The following is a 22,754-nucleotide window of genomic DNA, read 5'->3' on the forward strand; positions in this document are numbered from 1 at the left end:
ATCTCGGCCACTATCACACAGCACAAAGCAACAAGGTCATATAAATAATTTGAAAAACCCTGATGATTACCTTTAGGTGCTAAACTACAGATCAGAAAATAAACACGAGGATTTAGAGAAAAGAACAGGACCCTAACGCTCGCGTTGCGAACCTGCGCCAAGTTCTGTTCTCATGCAGTAACAAGCTCCCTGGAAGAGGTGTTCCGGTACAGAAACAATGGCAGACGCCTCTCCGCAACGACACCGAAACGGCGCACGCGTTCAGCTCTGCTTCCTAGCTGAACGTAACGCTGTGGGCTGAAGGTTGCCATAATCTCAGTTAAAACCCTCGGACGGTTAGCTAGTTTATCAAAGTACCCCTAAACTATTGTGGTTCATTCTTCTTTGCCCGTCTTATAAAAAATGGAAAGAAAGTATAAACAGGACTATGAACGCAGGGTAATGCATCATTTATGAATTATCTTGTTAGTGCAGAAAACAAAACATGGCTTTGAAAACAAAACATGGCTTTGAAAACAAAATCTGCTGCGGACTCTGCTATGTTTGATGGGAGCCCTTCAAAAGAGTTCATGGCTTAATGGAGGCTGTTTATGTGGGACTTCGATCTGTACCTGCTGTCCCCTGTCACTCCCTGGAAACTTGGCGGCAGATGTTGCAGCGTTAAGTTGTCTCTGAAGTGGCTCTCTGTCCTCATCTCCCCACCACAACAGAGTCAAACTGTATTAGATCTCTTTATTTGTGCCTGAGGCATGTTTGGGAGCGCAGCTGTGTCCACCCCCACTCTACCTTTAGTGTTTCAGCCCCCAGGCGGCAAATGTGAGACCAAAACTGTTCTGCCACTCTTCACTACATCTGCTGACAATCCTGCAGCCTCGCTGCAGGCTGCCGAGGACCTGTGCCTCCGCTCTAAACAGATGTCGGCGACAACCTGCTAGCTCACACCTGTACAAGCTTCCCTAACCTCACGGATTCTAGCTGAAAAATTTATGGCTCAGAGGACTTCCATCCACAATCAAAGCTTCTTGGCTCAACCGCGTGTAGCCCTCAAACTGGGCCACCCTCGGCATCATCTGGCAACATGGCAGAGGTGGGAGAGGAGAGAGAGGAAGGAAGAAAAAGCTCGCTCTGCTTTGATACTTCATGCCTAAATTTCAATTACCTGATCAAGGACTTGAATTCAGCAGTGAATTCTTCTACTAATGGGAACTACCAAGTTCTTACACAATAGAAGAAAGACGACAAAACAGAACAACTACGTGGCTGCTGTTTACCGTAACGGTGCTTCCGAAGTAAGTATGCGTACACGTGTCTCGCTGTACATACACGTGACTGCTCATCCGTTCACTGACTTAAACCCATCAGGGGTACAGCATGGGATCTCTACCTAGCAAGTGATGAACAAGTAAAAAGACTTCATTTTTCTTCCCCAAGATATAAAATACCATGCCAGATAGAAATTGCACTCCTACAGTGTCACAGGTCACACCGTAACAACCATTGGCATTTTATTCACGAGTACAAATTCTACTCCTTTTTTCAGTTGGGATACTGAAGATTAGCGAGCTACTTCTCTGTTCCTCATAAAGCAAGGTGTTGGTCAATGTCTTCCTGTCAAGTCCAGAGAAGGCGTATGCCTGACCTCAAAATGGATCAGCAAAGCCTTCCCTGGCAGGCTATTTTTACAGTAGCTACCTGTCTTTGCGGTCAGAAATCCTCAAAACAGGGCCTGACTGACAATTTTTTCGCCTGTTCAGGCTCCATTTCTTCTACGTTCCCATTTATGTTGAATTTACCTGTTAAACTGTATAGTACTGTATATTTTGTATGTAGATTTGTTATTGTTAGTTCTGCTGCATCATTCATGCTAACAGTAGATAACTTGCCAACGTAACAACTACAGTGGTAACACTAGTATTGGACCATGCTCCCTGTTTCCAGCGTTGCACTTTGTCATTCTGCTTCTTCCGACTCCTATCCTTGTCTTAATTAAATCTCACCTCTTCTTCCTTTGGAACAGTACCAAACTTCATCCCAGGAAAATAATCCAAATACCGATTACCTCCCAGTCTCTCCAAGGTAACTCCCTCCCTTTAACTCCTCTAATTCTTTTATGTCATCTTTATGGTGTACGTTGCAAAAACAGTGTTCTCGCACACTACTGCTTTGTGGTATGAGAGAATCTGATCTGTCACGCCCACCTGGGGCCAGTTTGTTGAGAAAAAGTTGCCCTCTCGTTTAGAGGAAATCGTTTGCTCCTATATCTCTTCCACGTGCCACAAGCAGGAAGCTGAATGGTCCCAGTAGATTTGAAATACCTTGATGATAAAACAGTTCCCGAGATAAACGCTAAGATTTAAAGTAATACTTTCTTAAGGAGTAACAATCAGAAATACACAATCTAGCTTCACTATAAAAGGTTCAAATAATAACTCTACACAGCAGTCTTTATAGTGGAGGCCTCTTTTTCATGGGTCACGAGTGTATTAGAAGAAAGGATTGTCTGAGAAACAAGTTTCTTCACCTTTTTTTTCTGTGAAAGCTGCCTTTGGCATGGCAGTGTAAAGCTACGTGAAGCAACTTGCAGGAAAGTTACTGGTGATCACTTAAATGTGATGTGGGTTTAGTATTCTGATTGCCGGACTCGACTCTTAGAAATAGCTGGTTATGAGAAAGATTTGGGTACTTGTTACAGAGAGTTTACACTGAATGAAGTGTGTGCTATGTTTTTGTTTTCCAGCTGAACACACACAAAACACAGAATCCTTCACTCTGCTTTCAGGAGACCCGTCTTTCTGCAACACATCAGGGCTGATGTGATGCATCTTTCAATGCGCTTTGTTTCCCCAACGCGTTACTCTTCCCATTGTGCCATTCTTTTGGCTGCAGTGCTTTCTTTAGGTAAGGTCACGGAATTACCAGGGTGCAGCAGCTGCTAAAGCCTGGCTGTAACATGCCCCTCTTTTGCCGACCGTAGGGGATACACGCGCCACACACAAACCTCATCTCCTTGCTGTGGTCGCATCAAAGAGACTCTGTCATACTGTCTTCGTAACAGCGCCCACAGTGCATCGAGTCGACCCTGTGGCAACAGAGCAACAGGACTTTCAGTACAATAAAATCAGTCAAATCAGAGCACGCCACGCCTCTTAAGTTACTGTCCAAGGAGATCCGTGGAGAAATTTACTGGCAGAACTCAGCAGCAGTTCCTTAGAGCTCCATAAGCAAAGTATGAACTTAGGCTGTCACCCACACCGCACAGCTGTGGTGCTGCTCTTTCCCATCAGTGAGTGCTAGGTACTGCACTCTCACCTCCACTGGGAGCGGAGTGGCTGTGACCTAACCCACGTTTACTTCTGAGCGATCTACGAGTAATATGTTTATTTGCCAATATTTTGGGCTGAATTGCCCCATAGAATCGTTAAGGTTGGAACAGACCTCTAAGATCATCGAGTCCAACCGTCAACCCAACGCCACCATGCCCACTAAACCATGTCCCCAAGCGCCTCATCTACACGTCTTTTAAATACCTCCAGGGATGGTGACTCCACCACTTCCCTGGGCAGCCTGTTCCAAGGCCTGACCGCTCCTTCAGTGAAGAAATTTTTCCTAATGTCCAATCTAAATGTCCATCTGGGATTTCTCCTACATAAATGTATTTGTTTTTACAGCATGTATACAGCAAGTTCATTGCTCTCAGGAAGCCTCGGACCTGCTAGGCACACGGCATACAGCTGATCCGTGCTGCGCAGTAAGTCCCGCATATAGTGAATGCAGCAGTTTCACTGCGAGCGCTCAGGCTGCCTGTGCAGAACATGCATAGCAGCTCTGATGCTTGTCGCAAGCATCCCGCTCCACACGGATGGGTTACAGCGTCTGTGTGTGTGGATAACACGTCTTCAGGTCTTTCTAGTGGTCAGGAAGGACTTACAAGGAGTTGTGAAGACAGAATAGATGAATCTGTACTCCCAGCTAAACCTGCTGCATTCTCTGCTCTTACACGTTTCAAGCAAAGTATTTATGGACCCATCTTCAGTTTTTAAGAAGAGCTTGATGGGTTTGCAAGTGACTCATGGCATCTACAGAGGAAAATGTCTTTATTTTATGCCGTTTATTATGTTTCACTTGTTTGTCAGACTTTTTGCATTATATTGTTTTATATAATTTTTTGCTTTTCTTGGTTGGTAATGAATATGTATGTTTAAAACTTAGTATAACAGCTACAAACTGTGTCATTTTAGGCTTAATTAGATATACATTGAGACAGACCAAATGCCAATAAACCCGTAGGTTTTAGTACTCTTACTATACGATATGTCCCTTTTTTGGGGAAGGATAACAGAATGTGGCAGTAATGATGAAGTACTGCACTTAGGGCTAAAAACTGTTCCTGCTATTCATCCTGAGTACGTGTTCACTTTGAGAATAGTACGTTACACTTGAATGAGAATACTTGAAAAATAATGTACAGTTCAGCGTGCATAAGACTGGTAAGGCAGACAAAATCCAGCCTTTACTACAAAATTATATGGTACTGAAGACTACAAAGATTACCTTAATTGGCGTATACCACTTTTCCTGAATGGCTGGTGAGGTAGGCTTTGGTTTGGGTGGTTTAGGATGAAAAGGTTCTTCTGGTTCTTCTGGGAGTTTCACCACAGCGTTCTTTGCTTTTTCTAATCTAGCCCCTTCTTCAGTGGATCCTTTATCACCCCAGCGAACCTAAGTAAAGCCAGAGTTCGGACGTAAATGCACTGTATGCAAAGGACAAGGAAACTGTTGCAAGTAACAAAAGTAGCTGAAAAAGTTTATATTTGGAAGAAGTTCTGAATAAACAAGAGTTGAGCTACTGAGGAAAATGTTCCCTCTTCGTTTTTGATGACAAGCATTCTTAGCTAAATACATTTGTAAATATGAGTCTCTCAGTAGCGAAAAGTCACGAGAAATACTGAAAGAAAATTCTACCATGCATCACACAGGCTGTATAGGAGACAGGAAGTCTGGGAAATCTTCTCTAATTAATGATGGAAAAATATCATTTCCAGTTCTGATTTATCCTAAAATACCAGATCTTAATCTGGCACCGATGAAAGCCTAGATTTTTGTCACCCCAGATTTCCTAACACAGCATGTTTGTTGAGAATCCCAATTTAGATAGAAGACGATACTTGAGGAAGTTTTAGGACAAGCTCCTTGAAACTGCTCAGGTTTTCAAGTAGTTCTGCAAGAAGATGCATACTGGAGAAAACACAGATGAAGCGGTCTAACCTGCATAATAAGTAAATGTAAAACATGTAGCGATGTATATTTTATCACTGCCACAAGTATATAAAATGTATACAAAGGGTTCAAAGAGAAAGGAAACCTGGATTATTGCTGTTGGTGAGACAAGCGCGTATTTCCACTTCCATAAAAGGCTGTACTTACTATGCTGTAAAGAGGAAATACAGGGAAAAAACCTTCCCTCTGAGAGAAATGATTTGTCTTGCTACAGTAATCTTATTTCATCTCGTAACTGGAAACGCCGTGCAGCAATCTGAACAAGGATGTTTGCTGTATTGTACAAAGAAACAAACCTAGACAAGACTGTTACTTTATCATCCAAAAAGAGCATCTAAAAGCTATGGCTGGAGCTTGAAAGTTCTTAGTAAAACTGGCCTGGATTATTTTCTGTGCAAGACTTCCTAAATCATGCCATCTGCTACCATCTAGCCTCTAAGGAGGACCTGAAACACCTAAACCCAGGAAATTAAATTCTGACGTAACATCTTGGGTAAACGTGACACGCCAATGAGTCACGAAACTGTTACTGGAAAATAGCTGGAGACCGTTACTGCAGGACTCCACCAACATACTTGTTTTTTTCAGGGACCTCCTGACAAGATGCCAGGCATGAAAAGAGAAGAATCCAAGTAAGAAAAATCAGAGAAGACTGACCTTCCACCCCGAGGGAAAGAATCAAGAGCATCACTGCACACTGCTTGGTAGGTACATGTCAGTTCTGTCTTCCTACCTGCCAGTTCAAGCACTTGAAACGCAGGCAGAAAAACAACTCTCCCACTGCAAAGGGGCACAACATGGTTTTGCTCACCAGGAAAAAGACATGCTCCTGGTCTTCCTTCTGCTACCCAGAAGGAGGGAGAAGACTGCTCCAGGTCTTGCTAGGGACACTCTATAATGTGCAGGGATAACTATGCCATAGGATGGGAGAAGGAAGCAGCCTGACTTCTTCATCCTCATCAGTGCCATACGCAGAATGTGCTGATACGGAAAGTGAGGAAAACATGTAGGCAAGCCCTTCAGAAAAATGAAATACCTTGGAGGAAAATCTTGTCATTTTATCACCACCACCAAGTGTTTTTTACCACTGTAATCTCAACGTAGAGAATGAGAGCAGCGAAGTACGACAGAGCTTAATTTGGTCTGTAATACTGTAACTCACCTTTGTAAAATAAAGACCATCACTTCTTAGGAGGGGGATTGTTTTGAACCTTTCTGTTATTTTGAACTTTATTGTTTGGCTTGCTTAGTGATTTCTTTTTCTCGCTGGGGAATCCTCTCTCCGCAGTATTAGAATGGGCTTTCATGTCCAAGTAGGCCCCGCTGAGTCATTAAAATGCATCTGTATCTTTCACTGTGATCAATGGTACTTTTACGGTGTGTTTTATGAGGTTGTTAAAATGTGTTTTAAACACTGTTAAAACCATTTAGAGATAGATGGTGGATTCCTTACTGATAAAATGACCTTCTCCTTCAGATTAAAGCAACTTCACCCAGAAGCAGCCAGAATTTGTGGAGTCTGACAACACAACTTCGACATAAAAACTTACTGCCAGTAATGGGTGGGGTCTGGAAGGGACATCATAAAACTTTAAAGCAATGCCGGAAGACAGGTCTAGGAAGAGTGAACCACATTGGCTAGATTATTTTGGACTGTGGCAGAGGGGTGAAGCTAGTGGGGAAGGCAGGAGTCAATGTGTAACTGCCCTGAAAGGGAATATAGTAAGCCAAGTAGGACAGGAGCGGTAAGCGCAAGTTTACTGGTTCATTCTTTCCTCTTCTCTCTGCAAGGAAGCTGCCAGAAGAATCAAGCTGCCAGAAGAACGGCAGAAGAAAAGAGCACAGAGAAGCAATAAAAAATAGACAACTGCACTACCACATGAAATGAAAACAGGGAAGAAATGTAATGATTAGTCCAGCAAGGTTTTCGTTGGCCACAGCACAGAAACCACATTTAACTGTCAGGTAAGGAATAACCTCCCTGTGACCCGCTCACCCTCATCATCTTGTTAGCCTGTTTTTGTTGTCTCTCTCGTTTCCACACTTGCTCTGCCCTGATTCACCAAACGAGCAACGTGCTCTCCTGAGCCAGTGAAAGGAACGAGGTCTGATACCGCTCTGTCCGAACAGCTGAGAATGGGCCGTTAAGCCAGCGTTTCCCTCGGCTCCGCTGTTACAGATACTACAGGACAGAGCTGAAGCTCCATATTCAAATGCTGAGGCATTTGCGATGCGGCGCCCAACCCCAAAATTTGTTAGTACGCTCAGGTCCCAGAGAAGGACAGAGACACGGCTCCATGGAACGAGGTGCCTTTCAAGAGCCCATGATTGTGTCGTCAGCAATTTCACTTGGTTTACATCTTTAGCCCTTAGTCCTGCACAAAATTCCTAGCACAGATGAAAAAGTTTTCTAACCTAATCACTACTTTCTGCTTTCCTCTTTGAAGAGGAAATACTGTATTTTTGCCATGTGACGAACATGCGTTTCTTTATGGAACTGCTGAAGGAAACGCATATAAGCAATACAGCTTTAAAACTTGCATGTTCTACTGCTGCGTTTAAAAAGAACTCAAGCAAAGCTGATTCTTGGGCCAATACCTTTAAAGTTTCATCAAGATACATCAATATGGCCTAGGTGGGTATTTCAGACAGAGAGAGTTTCCTAGATTGAAGTTAAGAACTGCAGAAAACTGCTTTGCAAATTCCATAAAGGCTGACTTGACTATAAAATCTGACATAAGGACGTGCCCATAAGGATGCACATTTTTCATTCTGTTTTAATTAATGTGATGCTATCATGTCTCTTCAAAGACAGGCACTGTTGTCGCTGTGAGTTCCTTTGGGATCAAGCCTCTCCTTAGCGTCACCATTGTCAGCGCATTTGGCTGGCCCACAGTTGGAGGACTTATGTTTCACTGTAATTTCTTCCAAAACATTCAGAAAAGGCTCTCACTATCTCTTTCTCATTAGCTTGATGGAAAGAGCATGTCTTCAGGCAGCTATTTAAAGTTCCAGTCAAATGGAACTACTGAAAGCTGTTCTTTCATAGGCAAGGTCAAAATTGTTCGATACGGTAAAAAATGTTACAAGGCTTATGTCACTGGTAAGGAAGCACACATTATGCCATTGTATTTTCAGTACACTTCAAAAATCTTTGTTTCCACCATTTGCAGCCTCAGAGAGCTTGTGCTTTAGTGAATTGGCATCTCCATTTCGTACAAACCTCCATCCTTTTAATTCCTCCAACTCCGCGTCCACCATAGTAGGAAGCATCCACTGTGGGCCATTTCTTGGTAGGCAAGGGCTCTTGTTCTTCTTCCTGTCAATAAATTCAAGTAACATTTACTTCGGAAAGATACCTTTTTTTTTTCCCCCACTAAGTGTCTTTTTAGTGTATTTCACTAGAGTTCACAGAGAGTAAGTTTTCCCATGTTAGGTGTGAAAGACCGGGTATTTAGGTTCCCCAAGTGTTTACCAATCTCCAAACAAAATCTGGTCACGTTTGGAAATATTTTTAATGTTTTGCATGGAAAAAGCGTTGGTGGCGACCATTAGGAAGGTCCAAATGGGGAATCTAACTGCGCGTTCTACCGACAGTCATTCGTTTGCCTTGTCCTTTTCCTTTCCACTAATAAAAATAAGCAAAACACAGACAAAGAAAAGGATTTGCAGCGGCTTCTTGTACAGAAAATATAACGCCTTCAAAGAGCTAGATCATCAGCCCTACTCATTGGGATTCAGCAGACAGCGTTCAGCAGATCTGCAGATAAAGGTTACACAGCCGATCGCAGTTTCGTAAGCCAACCTTTGTCAAACTCGCTTTTGGCTGCCTCAGCTCAGTGAAGCGTGCCTTATCAGGGACTTAACTGTCAGAGTACACTTGAGTACGCTCAAGCAATTGGCTAAATCGAGACCGAGGGGCAAAAATACTGAAGACACCAGAAGATCCTCCAGTGCATTATTGCCCGTAAGAGGGAGAGAAATTCCCTTATAAGGGTTCTTCAATGTCTGGAATGCCAAAACTGTGGGAAAATGCTGTTTAAATCATACATGAATCTTTAGACTGTTATACAAGAGCTACTCGGTCTTTCTGCTTTCACTGCAGAATGGGAAAAATAATATTCAACTATCTTGGGACAAAGCCCCTAAGTATTTCTGTGGATTTGAGCTTAATTCATGCCACACTGAGACGACTGAGACAGAACAGAGATTTGGACTTTGGCCATCCCGCTCCCAGCTTAAGGCTTCCCACGGGGCAGTTCTTTCTTCTTTGGCAGCTAGGACAAAGAGCCGGATTCGCAGAACGCAGGAAAGCAGAGGGGAGCGGTATTGTGTAACCGGTGCGATGAGCGGAGCACCATCATACCGTACCTCTTTCGGAGCTGGCGGAGGCGGAGGGGGATCTTTGATGACCTGAAAGAGCCAAACGTATAAAAGCATAAAGAATTGCACTGGCAGCATCCAAAAGCCAACAGAAAATGTTAAGAGTGAACTGTTTCCATCTGAGTCCCCCACATCTGCTTGCAGACTGGCAACCGCTGCTGCCAAGTCCCTCGGGTATCGATTATCAAGGCCTTCTGGAAATTAACACCATCCGTCTAATAGAAAATAACATCAATTGACTGGCAGACACTCTTTGGGCAGACGTGTCTGCCACTTTGCTTCCTGACCGGATAAGACTCAGTCGTTCTAAGTAATAGCCAGTGACGAAACCCTATGGAGTTAATTAGCAAGCCTGGGAGGAAAAGCATCCCAAGGTCTACGTGAGGTCTTGCATAATCTTGGGCCAAGATGCCTGCTTCCTTGTGCCATGCTGCTGGATAATTTCTGGCCCGATGACAAGTGTGAAATGCCTTCTGGTAGCTCGGGCTTCACCTCTAGACGTCCAGATCGCTTCCGCAGATCTCACATTTCAGATCTAATAACTTAAGTATGTAGCTCCTTGGCTGTGCAGCATGGAGTGCCTGCAAGTGGGCATTACGCTCACAAGGCTTCTTAAACTGTTTCTGGATAAGGCCCGCTCTTAGGATAGTTGACTTACGCCTATATTTAAACCTCTACCTACAGTTTCTTCCCGTTTCCTTTCTGACATGCATACTGTAAATCTCAGGGAGCTCCCCGGTACTGACAGGAATCCACTGAAAGCACAGGGAGGGGAAGAGGAAGGCAGCGACCCTCTTAAATGATTAGGATGAAAACTGAATGCACAGCCGTTCTTCCACAAGAAAGGCAGGTTTGTAAGCTAAAAAGAAGCACTTCAGTGCTGTCAAAGTCATTTTTTGTGCTTGAATATTGTATAGAAATGACTAAAAAATACCCCATTAATATAAAGGAGTCTGTTTCTGCTATGCCTTAGTATTATACAAACATAACCAAAACTGTCCATGACGACAAACACCTAAATCTCCTACTACAGGATTAAGTACCTTAATTGAAATATGTCTTATTTTATTCACTCCGTGCTATTAATTATAGTACTTTCACTTGCTCTACCACTGCCTGTAATAATGTCACTGCACAGATGTATAGCATCATACATAAAAGAAACGTATTTTTCTTGACCAATAATCAAGAGTTTTCCTTCTTGATTTACATTTCAAGTCACAGTGCCACCAAGATAGTTACTAGTTACTGCCTAAACAAGCTATGGACTTTTAGCACGGGATACACGAATTCTATCAAATAAGAGAAATAAGTTATGGCACCCTTGGAAACGTTTTTGTACGGTGCTTCAGGTTTACGATACTGAATTGTTCATCAAGCAAGCTCAGAGTACTTTGAGTGGATTGGAAAGTCAACTATGGATTTTAACCAGACATCCCTTTGCTGCTGTGATGTTGCAAAAACATGCCAGAAATTACTTTTCTTTAAATATTTCTGAATACTTTTTCTTCCCACCCATCAGGAATTTTCAGAATACTTAACAGAAATCAATTATTCAATTAGTGAAACATTCCTGAGAGCCAGATTGGAATTACCGCCCTAATTTTACAAGAAACAACAACGCGGAGGGATCACGGGACAGATTCTGAGAGATACTTGGATGCTGAACAAGATTTTCCAAAGATACTTAATTCTCACTGAAAGCAATTAAAACACTGGAAACGGTGAAACAGTACTTTCAATATATTAAGGGTCACCTTATCTTATTTAATTCCCATTCTTATTTCCCTTTTGCCTGTCTCTAACGATTATCTCAACAAAACGTATTTTGCTGCCAAGACTGCAAGCTGTACGGGGGAAAAGCCTAGCTAGGTTGCGGCTTTCTGTAAATACACATTAAACGGTATTATCACTCCACTGCCTTCAGTTCTACAATTCTTAAGTCTTGCAATCTCTGCCGAGCAAAGACAACTTTGCGTAGTAAGCTTCTTTGTGACGCATGCTAAAGTTCGCTTGGGCCCTATGCTTATTGATATCTACGGAATCAAAATTTCTACCCCAGTGAATCAAGAAAAACTCTACTTGTTGGACCTCACTGGGCTTCAGAAGTCACGAGTCAATGACAGTATTTGTTTGACTCCCTGAGCAAAGGATCTAACCCTATGCCAGCTGCTAAAGTCCCTGAAGTTATAGGGTAAACTTGATCTGAAGCTAACCAATACATTAATTAGCTGCTATTTCTAATAGCTTCAAAAAATCAAACTTGTTTTAAATGTGACAGTGGTGTGAGAAAATAATCTGCTTTGAGTAGCAGATACTCACCCCTGCTGACAGAAGTGGAATGTAAATGCCTGCATCCTTATGTTTCCACAGGCTCCTCACACGCTCACACGCTCTCTCTCACACGCGCACACACAAAGATTATTTTCAGTCTTGTGTGATATTTCAAGTGAAATCAGTAGAAAGCCATTTTTAAAAAAGAGAAATCCAAGGAACCCATGCAGCTCTGGCAGAAAACAATGCAAATGCAGCATGAAACGGCGCATACTGAAGGTCATAATATTGCAAATTTTTCCTGAACTTGATTCAGATTGTTTAAATATGGAAGACTCCGAATAATGCTGCTGTCTTATTAACCCCGTGTAGAGATGGATTACTTCCTAATGGTTTTTTGTTTTGTTTTATTATCATCATCCCCAGGCAAGGCTGCATCTCCTTTATTTAGCTGCAAAGAATGAAGACTTGAGTTTGGAGGAGAGCCGATTTCTTATAAAAAAAAAAGAAAGAAAAGAAGTTAGTTGCTTCAGGCAACAGTCCCTTTGATCTGCTCATTAACACTTTTCAAATGTTCGCGTGATGTGGGCATTAGGAAATGTCAGCACCAGAGCCTGAAGCCAGCTTGATGCGATCATATGTTCTGATATTGAGGGAAGAGTGAAAGAACTGTCAACAGTGAACTGCCTTTAAAAAAGGGTGGGGGGCGGGGAGGGGAGAAAAAGAAAAAGGAGTCCCCCTACCCCAACCTGTAAGTGTACATGACCTCATGGCAAGGAACGCTGTCAAGACTGAGTCCTAGCAAGGATGCAGTGGAGTGCCGAACCACCCGAAGCTCGCGCTCTGCCTGCAGGCGGTAGGGATTCCGCGCTCGTGTGGCTCCGGACGCTCATTCTGTTCTGTCTGCAACACCTTTTGCCTCCCTCTCTTCCATTTGATTCTGAACCACGGCATGCTTACAAGGTTTGAGGGCTGCTGCCTTCTTCCTTGCTCTTTGTCCCGTGAAATCAGGCGCTCCATGCTGCCAGGGAAGCGGACTCAGAGGAAGGGAAGAGGAGGTCCTGCCTGGCCACAGTATGCTGCCTCTCTTGTCAAGGACTCTGGCACCAAAGCAGTTCCTCTGCTGCTCCAGGTTCCACAGGCGCAAGACAAGACAAGGAATACAGTAACAGCCTGGAAGCAATCTCCACTTGCCAAGTCCTCAGCGCTGTCGTTGAACCGGATGAATAGTAAACTTCACCAATTTAAAACCCCAACACGCAAGGAGAGGGAAGGAGTTGGTGAAACAGCATTGCTGACTGCTGCTAGAAGGATAAAGAGTGCACTCAGATGAAAAGAGATGCAATGTGTGTAAGGGGTTATTAAGACAACGCGGGATTTCCAACTTGAGAGCCCATAATGGACTACAAATACCAATTTTAGCGATAGTACTTTTCAAATGGTCCTTGATTTCAGGGTAACATCTGCATACCGTTATGGCCAACAACTTTCAAATAATAGAGAAAAGGCTTTTATCAAAGATTTCGCAGAAATGTAACCCGGGCTCACTCAGTAGAAAGCCAATGAACAGCACACCAGCACGCTGATGCTGCTCGTGTGTGTGCAGTCTCGGAAAGCCAGAAGCACTGCTAGGAGTGCAGTCCACGGTGTTGAAGCTGGTCTCTTCTTCCATTTATTGCATATCACTAATGAAAGAAAACTCCCTCAACAGATGGCTTACGTCACACGTAGCTCTCCTGTTACTTAACCTATTCCCAACACGAGTTATAATCATGAGTCACACATCCAGTGACTTTTTCTAAATAGTCTTTACTCACCAGTTTGCAGCAGAGTGGCCAGAACCACCAGAGCAGACCGAGTGCCACTAACAGTAACAGCACGAGAACGGCAATAAGCGCTGCTACTCCACTAGACTGCGAAGAAAGCAGAAAGACAGTGTCAGTGGATGTCGCGTATAACTGCGGCCCGTTTTTCCCACTCACCCCAAAACAGCTTCCTACTGACTGAGACAAATCTCAAACAAATTCCCACTCGTCGGATCCTGTCCTTGCCCACGGAGAAATTCCCCACAAAGGATCAGGAAGGGGATCTTAGCCAAATTCGTATTTGGCACAAGTTCAGTGACACCCTCCGCTGTAAGCCTCCTCAGTTCCACGCGTTATGTAGAAGGTAAGCTAGGAGGCTTCAACAGGAGCTCGGTATCGCAATGCGTCGTGTATCAACACTAAAAAGAGGGAGGAGGTGGTAAGATGCTATTCATGTTTCTCATTGCCTACATATTCTGGGGCCTGCAAGTCTCAGGTGTTGTAAGGGACTGAACACAGCGTGCTGCTGGACATATTAAATTGAACATGACAAAACTTTGAAAACTACTTTTTTCTGCCTACCTGTAAACCTAAGTTCAAATTAAGTCATTCAGTCATGGGTAACAGGCCCAACTTGCCCCAGTGCAGGCCAGGATTGCTTCTGCTGAAGTCAGTGGATTATTTTTGATGTAAGACTGATATCCTTGAGATAAGAATGAGGCCCAACTTGAAGAAAAGAAAGGGTACATTGACTGCTAAGAAATGAGCTGTTAGACACAAACAGGGGAAGTCTCCTCCGAAGTCTGTGGATGAGAGATGCCCTTCTCCTCCCATGAGAACGCAGGTCTGTACGGATCGGTGGGTGGGTGGAATTTTAAGGAATCTGTACTAACAATACATACGTAAGGCTTTCATGCTTATCACCCACACATCTGGGGCATTCACACTGTACAGACTAGCACACTAAATCCCTACAGTAGCGCTATTTGAACCTGAAGACACCATCCTGCGAAATTCTGAACGAGTGTTACTGCTTCCAGCAATATCGCTTTTAATGAAGAAATGAGCAGCCCATCTCCCACCACCTCAAACCCACATCGTGTAGGTGCTTTTATTTTTACACTTGGTGTTCTGTGCTGCTCTGCTGGTTTAGAACAACAACTGAGAAAAACGCAACAGTGACCTTACGAAAATAGAAGTTACTCAGACTTCAGCTGGCGAAAAAGGAAAGGAGGGACACCCTGGGAATCGCTAAGGCTGGAGCACAGCGTGAGTAATTCTGCCAAAGTGAGAAAAGTTGTACTGGAGATACACCATCGCAAACGGGAAGGTGAAACAGAGCTTTATTCCAAGTACATGTAGGTGCAGTGAGGCACACGCATTTATGAGAAACGGGCAAGATGCATGCCTGGGTGCCTAGATGCAACATATTTTTTGTTTGTTTTCACTGCAGCAATGTGTGTTTCCTAGGGGAGGCTGTAACTTGTAACTCTTAAATACCAACTAGCCATCAGCTGCTCAGCTATCAGAATTAGTGGAACAATTCTAGCAGTGACCCATTTCTTGCAGTTGCCCATCTGCTACTATGGAAACAGCAGTTCTCCTTGTACGGAGCTGTCTTTGCTGCAACATGTATGAAAGGCAAAAAAAAAAAAGGGGGGGGAAGGGGCGGGGGGAGGATGATCAGAAGTATGACAGTTTTTCCTGTCAATGCACATCTGTACTCATTCTGTTTACTGTTAGCGAAAACTTTTGACCACAGAGAAGCACTGTCAAAGTACAGCAGAGGGTACCCAGCAATTTGGTATGACCTGCTTTGCATCAATGCAATTTTTACCTATCTGTTCAATCTTAGCAATTTTTAAGGGGGCATGGGGACAGACTTAACATGTGCTGCTTTCTCTGAAAGGGCTAAGGTAAAGAGAAACGCGGTCTTCCGTTAGTCTCCAGCATCCTCCTGTGACCATACTGTCCGCACGTTATCATGCTGAGAGGCTGCTTCGGCATGCTTTGGTGTAAGATTGAAATGCTTCCGAATGATAAAGAGCCCCTTAAACAGAGAAACATGATTTGGGTAGTGTGTGTTTCTTCAGCCCTCAATTCGTTCAGGCTTTCTTCCTGAAACTGAAGGGCCGAACTGAGATGACTATCATTTCTACAGTTACCCAAGTATTTCGTTTTTAAATGAATAGAAGAAAAATGTCATTTTTTCTCTTTGAGGTTGATTACCTACAAGCGATAAAAATACTGTTGGAAAAATACATGCCGATGAGCAGAAGGTACTGTTCTGTATGCTTCTATGCCTGACAGGAAAGCTGCGCTAAAGTCACACTTTAAATGAGACAAATTTAAAGAAACATGGTATCCATGCGCAGGACGTTTTCAAAACCTCCGTCCCTAAATAGTGGTCTTGTGTCTAACTGCAAAAATTTAACTGACATTTTCCTGCCTGTGTAATACAGAAGAAAGAAAAAAATAACGGAGAGCAGAAATGTGAGATGAGAAATTTTATGTATCAAGTTAGAAAAGTCACTGACTGCGTAAGTATGTGGTTTATGCTACAAGCTGTTTTTAGCAGGATGTTCACATCCAGCCTGTTTTTTGACAAAGACTGTCTCCCCTAATTAACAGAGTTGAGAGCCTGCACTCCTTACTCGGGCACCAAAGTCAGGTATCTAAAGTTACGCAGCGTTAGTATCCTCCTGTAGGATTATAGCCACCTTCCATACCCCGGATGAAGTCCTAAGGTTCTGCCTATTCAGCTTCAGCCTGCTCCCGACGATCCTCCTCCGTGGAACTGTGCTGGAATGGGACCCCAGGTGACTGTGTCACACCTGCCTCTTATGACATGATTATATTTATAGCGAGCAAGTCTCTGATGGCATGGAAGCTTCCCAATATTTTGAAAACCACAGCTGCACACTGTGCTAAAGTAATTTGTGGTAATATATTTAGCAAAATACAATTCACAAGCTATAGGAAAATATAAGCCCCGCACAGGCACGGAACACACAGATACTGCTCGGATCTCAGGGCAGAGCCGGCTGAGGTAGCCTGGGAGAGGAGGAGAATTCCAGGGCTTTCCCTCTACATTATAGTTCTGCACATGGTCTAAATCAGCAGCCCCCGAAGCAGCTAGCAAGACAGATGCAGCAGCAAAAAAAGGAGAAACCCTTATAACAGAGCCTGTGTCAGAAAGCAAAGGTAACCCTCTAAGCCTGCCATAAAAGATGGTTTTTGTGTGTTGTTAAGAAGTCTCGGATGATACGTACAGCAGTATTTCACTTACGTGGAACCTGCAAAAAAAGATCTTCGTAAAATAAAGCTGTTTGCCACCTTAATGGGAACAATTAAGGGAATTGTTTTATATAACTGCAGAAAAAAATCTTGTCTGTAACCCCACACGCACATTTCATCAGGGAATTCAAAACAGCTGAAAACTCTTCGTTGTGCATAGTGGTGTTACAAAACAGATTCTAAGCGTGTCTCAAAATACAAGGAAAGCGACTTAGGACATATATATACGTATGCACCTACGTGTTAAGAAATCATGTATCATTACATTGTGTATATTCTGTATGTGTCTGCACAGGTGAATTTTTTAGTTAGGTGGATTTGTGCGTTCTGAACATCTAATGGGACTTGCCATGCGTTGAGGTTCTCTGCACCGAGAGGTCACGCAATGATAAAACCAAAAGAGAAACTGGATTTCAGGATTTTACATTGAATGATGTTAGCCATTTACTTACGCACTCCGAAGCGGTGATTGTTAATGAGCTGGACATGAAAGATTGCCCTTCATTCAAACTCACCAAAACTTCCAGAGTTCTGGAAAGAAAGAGACAAAAAAAAATCAGCAGCCATAAAACAGTCAGTAAAAGCGCATACGTGCTACGGAGGCACTCGTACGTATAGACTCCGTTCAACAGAGGTGGTGTTCCAAGAGAGGAAGATTGGAGTCGGGGCCTCTGAGCTGCGCCAGGCGTCAGAAGTGACTTCACAGAAATCACAAAACTAATGTGATTACTTCATGTTATCATTTCTAGAAACCTCTGATGACTTCTAAGTGATCAAGATAACTTAGCTGCTACAGGGTTGGACCTTGTGGCTTTCAGAAACCCATCTGTGGTCATTTCAGATTGAGCTTTCTTTTCCTCAATTTATGCTGCTTAAAATGAACAATACGGTCTTCCGCGGGTACTGTGTCGATTACTATTTGGAAATAATTTTAGTCTTCTCGATAGAGAGCTATCCGGAGTAGGGAATATCCCTTCTCTGTTCCACGTAGCATAAAATACTCCACAAAGTCTTACACAAAATAAATTGAAGTTCAACTGTAAAAATAACATTGTTTTGTCTGTTCCATAAACATCTCTTTAGTCATATGCAGACGTTATGGATAAAAATGTCGGATAATTATAAATGGTCAAGACTTTCTATAAATAGTACATAAACACTGCATACAAATAGTATGGGGTTTACATTTTTCAAATTAACCCTAGAAGAAAACAACACATGGTGAATGTTAAACATAAGAAGACTCTTCAGCTTCTCTGGCTTGGATTCCCAAGATTCAGACAGTTTATATTATGCATAGATGTAATTAAATAAAAATATAGATATCCATGAACTAAAATGATTAATCATTTATACCGTTCTTATATGTCATGAATTTTTATTCTGGCATAAATGCTTTAGTCAATATGGAGTTCAAAGCTATTTTAGCTAATTTGGCTAATTTCTTTTTCACTTTTACTAAAAAAGAAGTAAGTTACTTCCGCTAAACTCATTTTTAAATGATCTGTGTTACGAATAATTGATCTAACAGAAAAAATAACTCTAATTTACTTCTAATTATTACTGGAATAAGTGAATCAGAACAGATAAAAATAAAAAAAACTAATTCAATTCCAACGCACTAAATAAAGCAAACTATACCAAAACTTTCGTTACTGGTGAATTTTTTAAATGTGATGCTTTTTATTATTTTTTTTAATTTCAGTGTTCCGCTTTGCCACTTTAATGAGAAATGCCGTAGGAAATTTCAGCATGACAATTCTGCTCGAGTTTGACTGGCAAAACAATCCTATTGACTGCAGTGCGAGAGAAGTTCAGGCCGTGCCTGTCCTTGATCCGAGAAGGACTTAAGTACGCGCTGTGCTGCTGAAACACAGCCCCAGTCCTGACAGAAAGGTGTCCCTGAAGAAATTGCGTGTTTAAACTCTTAGACCTTTTGGAGATTCGCGCATCATAAACACATCACACGAAGCGTTCTTCTGTTCAAGTCACTAACCTACGGCCAGTTACGCTAACGTGTCTCTTCCCGGTGTCCTGTCGCATCCTTTTGCAGCCTGGTCATACCCTTGCACTAACTATGACTTTACAGCTGCAACTGACTCATGGAACCATAGAGTGTCTCAAGTTGGAAGGGAATAACTGAATTCAGCCCATAAATACTGAAGAATCCGCAGCACGCGGAACTATTTTTGGATGGCAACTTTTCAGTTAAGCACAAATTCAAAGAGGAAAGATCAACCTCTTACATGTTTCATCTTCCCCCATTAGCCTTGTCTTTTTATAGCATGACTTAAAGAAATACGCCACAGGCTCCGCACCAAGAACTTGGTTACGCCCAAGAAAAAACATTCATTGCGGTCATGTTTCCTGAACATAAAAACTATTCAGCCTTTCTACTTTTCCTGAACTCTCCTAAGTAACGGTGGGTGCCTTCCCAGTGACTGATTCCGTAATTGGGATTATATTGCGCGGTCCAAAGCCTGCTAGCACGGTAAGAACCCTTCCAACTGCTCTAAATTCAAATGTAGCACACTGAGTAATTTTGATTTTAAAATGAACGTATCACGTTCTTTTAAGAATCTACATCCTTATATACCTCCTGCATTGACTTTATTTCCGATGATATTTTAACTGTGTCTAAATACATTGTAGGTTTTCCTCAGCTCTTTTATCTTTTTATCTTTGGTTGGAACCATTTCTGTAGTCCCTTGTTGGGCGAAATTCCCACAGAGATCAAAAATAATTCTGCCTATGCATTAGTGAAGAACTGCTGGATTTGGCCAGTAACATCTGAGTACAGTTGCTGCCAGCTACTGGGGTCGAATTTCCAAAACGCTTTCAGATGCTCGCTTTTTCTTTTTTTTTTTTTAAAAAGTGAATGTGAATCCTCGATTTCCTGCGGGTTTTTTTCTGCTATCCAATCAATTCCCTTTGCTGCCTGACAATATCATCCTTCCTCCTGACCCGTGTGTGTTCTTGTCAGTCAGGAATATTTTCTAACATCATTTCACCATGTTTTTTATCCTCCGGCAGTTTGTTGATTTGCGCGATGCGCTACTACCAGTCCCAAACCTACGTGGTTGAAAAGATGCATCGGTGGCTGACTACCGTTGCCAGCACTAGCAGGCACTATCTGAAATGTCATAGACTCAGGCTCGCATGTTTTTCAGCTGAGCAACTAGGAAACAAAATCCATTTGAAACTTTGGAAGAGAAGGAAAGTACTGTTGAGGCTGTGTTCTCACTATGCTAGCAGAACCTCTAACTGCTACTCATAGCACTTTAACTTCATTCTTCTGTGAAAAAACCTGCTAAGTCCACCAAAACGCCAATATAAATTATTTCATACAGATCTTCATAAAAGTAGGCTTCCACATATCCCTTAGCTCTTAAGGAAACAAATTACTTCTTTTGCAGCAATGCTTCCTATACTCACAATCTCCAGGCTGCCCCCGACACCCTGACAGGTTTGTCAGCAAAAATCTAGGTGCACGTTGTGGTTTATCCTAAAGGTGGATATTCTAACTCACTAAAATACTGCATTTCACACTAACTGTTTCAGTGTGTGAGAGAGACAGCGTATCTTAGGAATTCCTGGACCTGTGACTCAGGTGTTGGGCTTTCTCGGCTTCCCTAGAAGAAGTCCAGCTTGCAAGACTTAAAGAGTCGATCCTGTTAAACTTCTCATTCCGTTTCTCTCTTACGCATTAAAGCTTGAAGGAAAAGTCACCCTTTTTTCTTCTACCTTCCTGTGTCGTGCAGCAAACTACATACTCCTGCTGCGATACGTATTATTTTCTTACATTTACAGGGATGGTTCTCTCTTGCCTTTGTGTGGAACATCTGTCTTTTTCTAGCAGTGTTCTGTAGCTACCACACTTACTCTATTTGCCACGGTGAGCTTGATGAGTCTTGGCTGAAACACGCAAGGTTTGTCTAACTTAGCTATTAAGAAATGAAGCTATTGTTTTAGATGGTGTTTGGTAGCGAATTGAGCAAAACAGGAACCTGAAAAACATTTGGATAAAACACTCCAGAAGAACATCTTAACCCATACTAAAGAAAAGGCTCGTTTCCAGGTATCTGGTGGATCTTGAAATTTCCTTGAACTCACTAGGTTGTATGAAAAATTTTCTGTAATAGCTAAGATTTCTAAGGGATTAATGCCCATATTTACACCTTACTGTTTGCAACATAAGGCTGGCCTCTGTTTATGTCCACTGACAAGCTCCACTCAAACAGGGATTCCCCGATGGATGGAGAAATGGTAACGTTTCCACTACTGTCTTCTACTAGAAAGGGCAGCTTCAAATTCCAGTCCCACCAAAAAACGTTTGCTCAGCTGATGTGCTGTACAGGCCCAAGAGCTGTGTTCTGGCTCCATTCACTTAGCTAAATATTTTATGTGGAATTTAGGAGAAAAACGGTGAGTGGGGATGTCTGTAATCTGTTCTCTTAGGCGACTTGCCCAAGTCCCAGGGGGTGGTGTGCTGAGCGGGCAGGGTCACCGGGACACAACTCCGGCATTTTAAGCTCTTTCTCTTAGCTTCAGAACACAGCCACACTCAGGCACCAGGTAAATGAAAAATAAACAGCTCCTATTAGAGTGCGTGAGTTGGTGGAAACAGATCCTCAAAAGTGGCACAAAAACCTCAATCCAGCAAAAAAGCCCAGGAAGAGGCCTGCCGTTAACTGAACAGAAGCGTACCGCAAAGTCTGATCGGGCCGGTCACTGAAGGCCCGTTGTTACAGACGGTTACTAAAATGGGGAGCTTGCCCGTACTTTTAGGAGGTGCCACTGGGCAAGCTCCTGCCGCCCTCTGGGACTGGACTCGGATCTGATCCTCGTTGACGGCGACGCTCTGTACGCCGCTGGGGCAACGCAGAAGGCCCCAGCAAAGGTCTGAATGAGAGCGGGGCCCACAGCTCGCTGACCCCACGCGCTGCGGCAAGAGCCAGAGTCCCTGGTGCCACGTGCCACCTCGCTGCTGTCGAGTTTTGCATTCCCCCAACCTTTAGCTGTCAGGCGGTCTGACAAATATCCCAAGCAACGGGCTCACTGAACACATCAGCTATCGGCGCAGACACGATGCAGTAGGCACAACCGGTTTCCCTATCAACTTCCATTCTGATACACAGCTGCGGGGATGAGCCACTTGAGTTGATCATACTCGCTCAGTTCCAGAAGCCGCAGAGTGAACTCATACAGATAATTATCTCATCTTCAAAAGGATGAACCTGTCAACACACAAAATCACTTCCTCCCTGAAATTGTCATGTCTGTAGGGTATAAGAAACGCATTTTTTCATTTCTTTGGTATCCACCTGTTTGATGGGCTATGCGTACCTCTGATTCATATAAACACTACCCCTTCAAGTTTGGAGTTCCAAAAACTAGGTGCCCTATTTCTTCTACTCGCTCATTCACAAACATCCAAGAGAAAGACATATACATAAATACATCTAGTGTTTACTAGTAACTGTTCACACGTGTGAGGCTTTTAGCTCTGCGCTCTGCATAAACTGCAAATATTTTTAAAATAAAATGACATTCGGCAGTCATTCTATTTTTTGGGTACCTTCATTTCCCGCTGGCCATCATCAGTATTTTGTGAGTGTCAGGTTCCTTCAGTAAAGCTCAAATCAGCTAAAAGCTGAACCAGCCTATGTCACCAGATGACATTTCTAAATCTTTGGGCCTCTGCTCATACTTTTTTCT

At 42.9% G+C, this 22,754-nt stretch overlaps 1 protein-coding gene across 1 annotated transcript in view; it reads right to left on the minus strand.

Annotated features, from left to right (window-relative positions):
• Positions 1-2,932: 2,932 nt before the first annotated feature.
• Positions 2,933-22,754, minus strand: part of ANTXR2 (anthrax toxin receptor 2) — a 69,061-nt gene continuing 49,239 nt past the window's right edge. The window contains exons 10-15 of the mRNA XM_009584006.1: positions 17,489-17,567; positions 13,752-13,847; positions 9,649-9,690; positions 8,501-8,596; positions 4,552-4,719; positions 2,933-3,079 (exon numbers count right to left, since the gene is read on the minus strand). Coding sequence (XP_009582301.1) covers positions 2,933-3,079; positions 4,552-4,719; positions 8,501-8,596; positions 9,649-9,690; positions 13,752-13,847; positions 17,489-17,567 — 628 coding nt within the window. The remainder of the gene's footprint in view (positions 3,080-4,551; positions 4,720-8,500; positions 8,597-9,648; positions 9,691-13,751; positions 13,848-17,488; positions 17,568-22,754) is intronic.

The sequence above is a fragment of the Fulmarus glacialis genome, unplaced genomic scaffold (genome assembly GCF_000690835.1).
Source record: "Fulmarus glacialis isolate BGI_N327 unplaced genomic scaffold, ASM69083v1 scaffold398, whole genome shotgun sequence".
In the NCBI taxonomy this organism is placed as follows: domain Eukaryota; kingdom Metazoa; phylum Chordata; class Aves; order Procellariiformes; family Procellariidae; genus Fulmarus; species Fulmarus glacialis.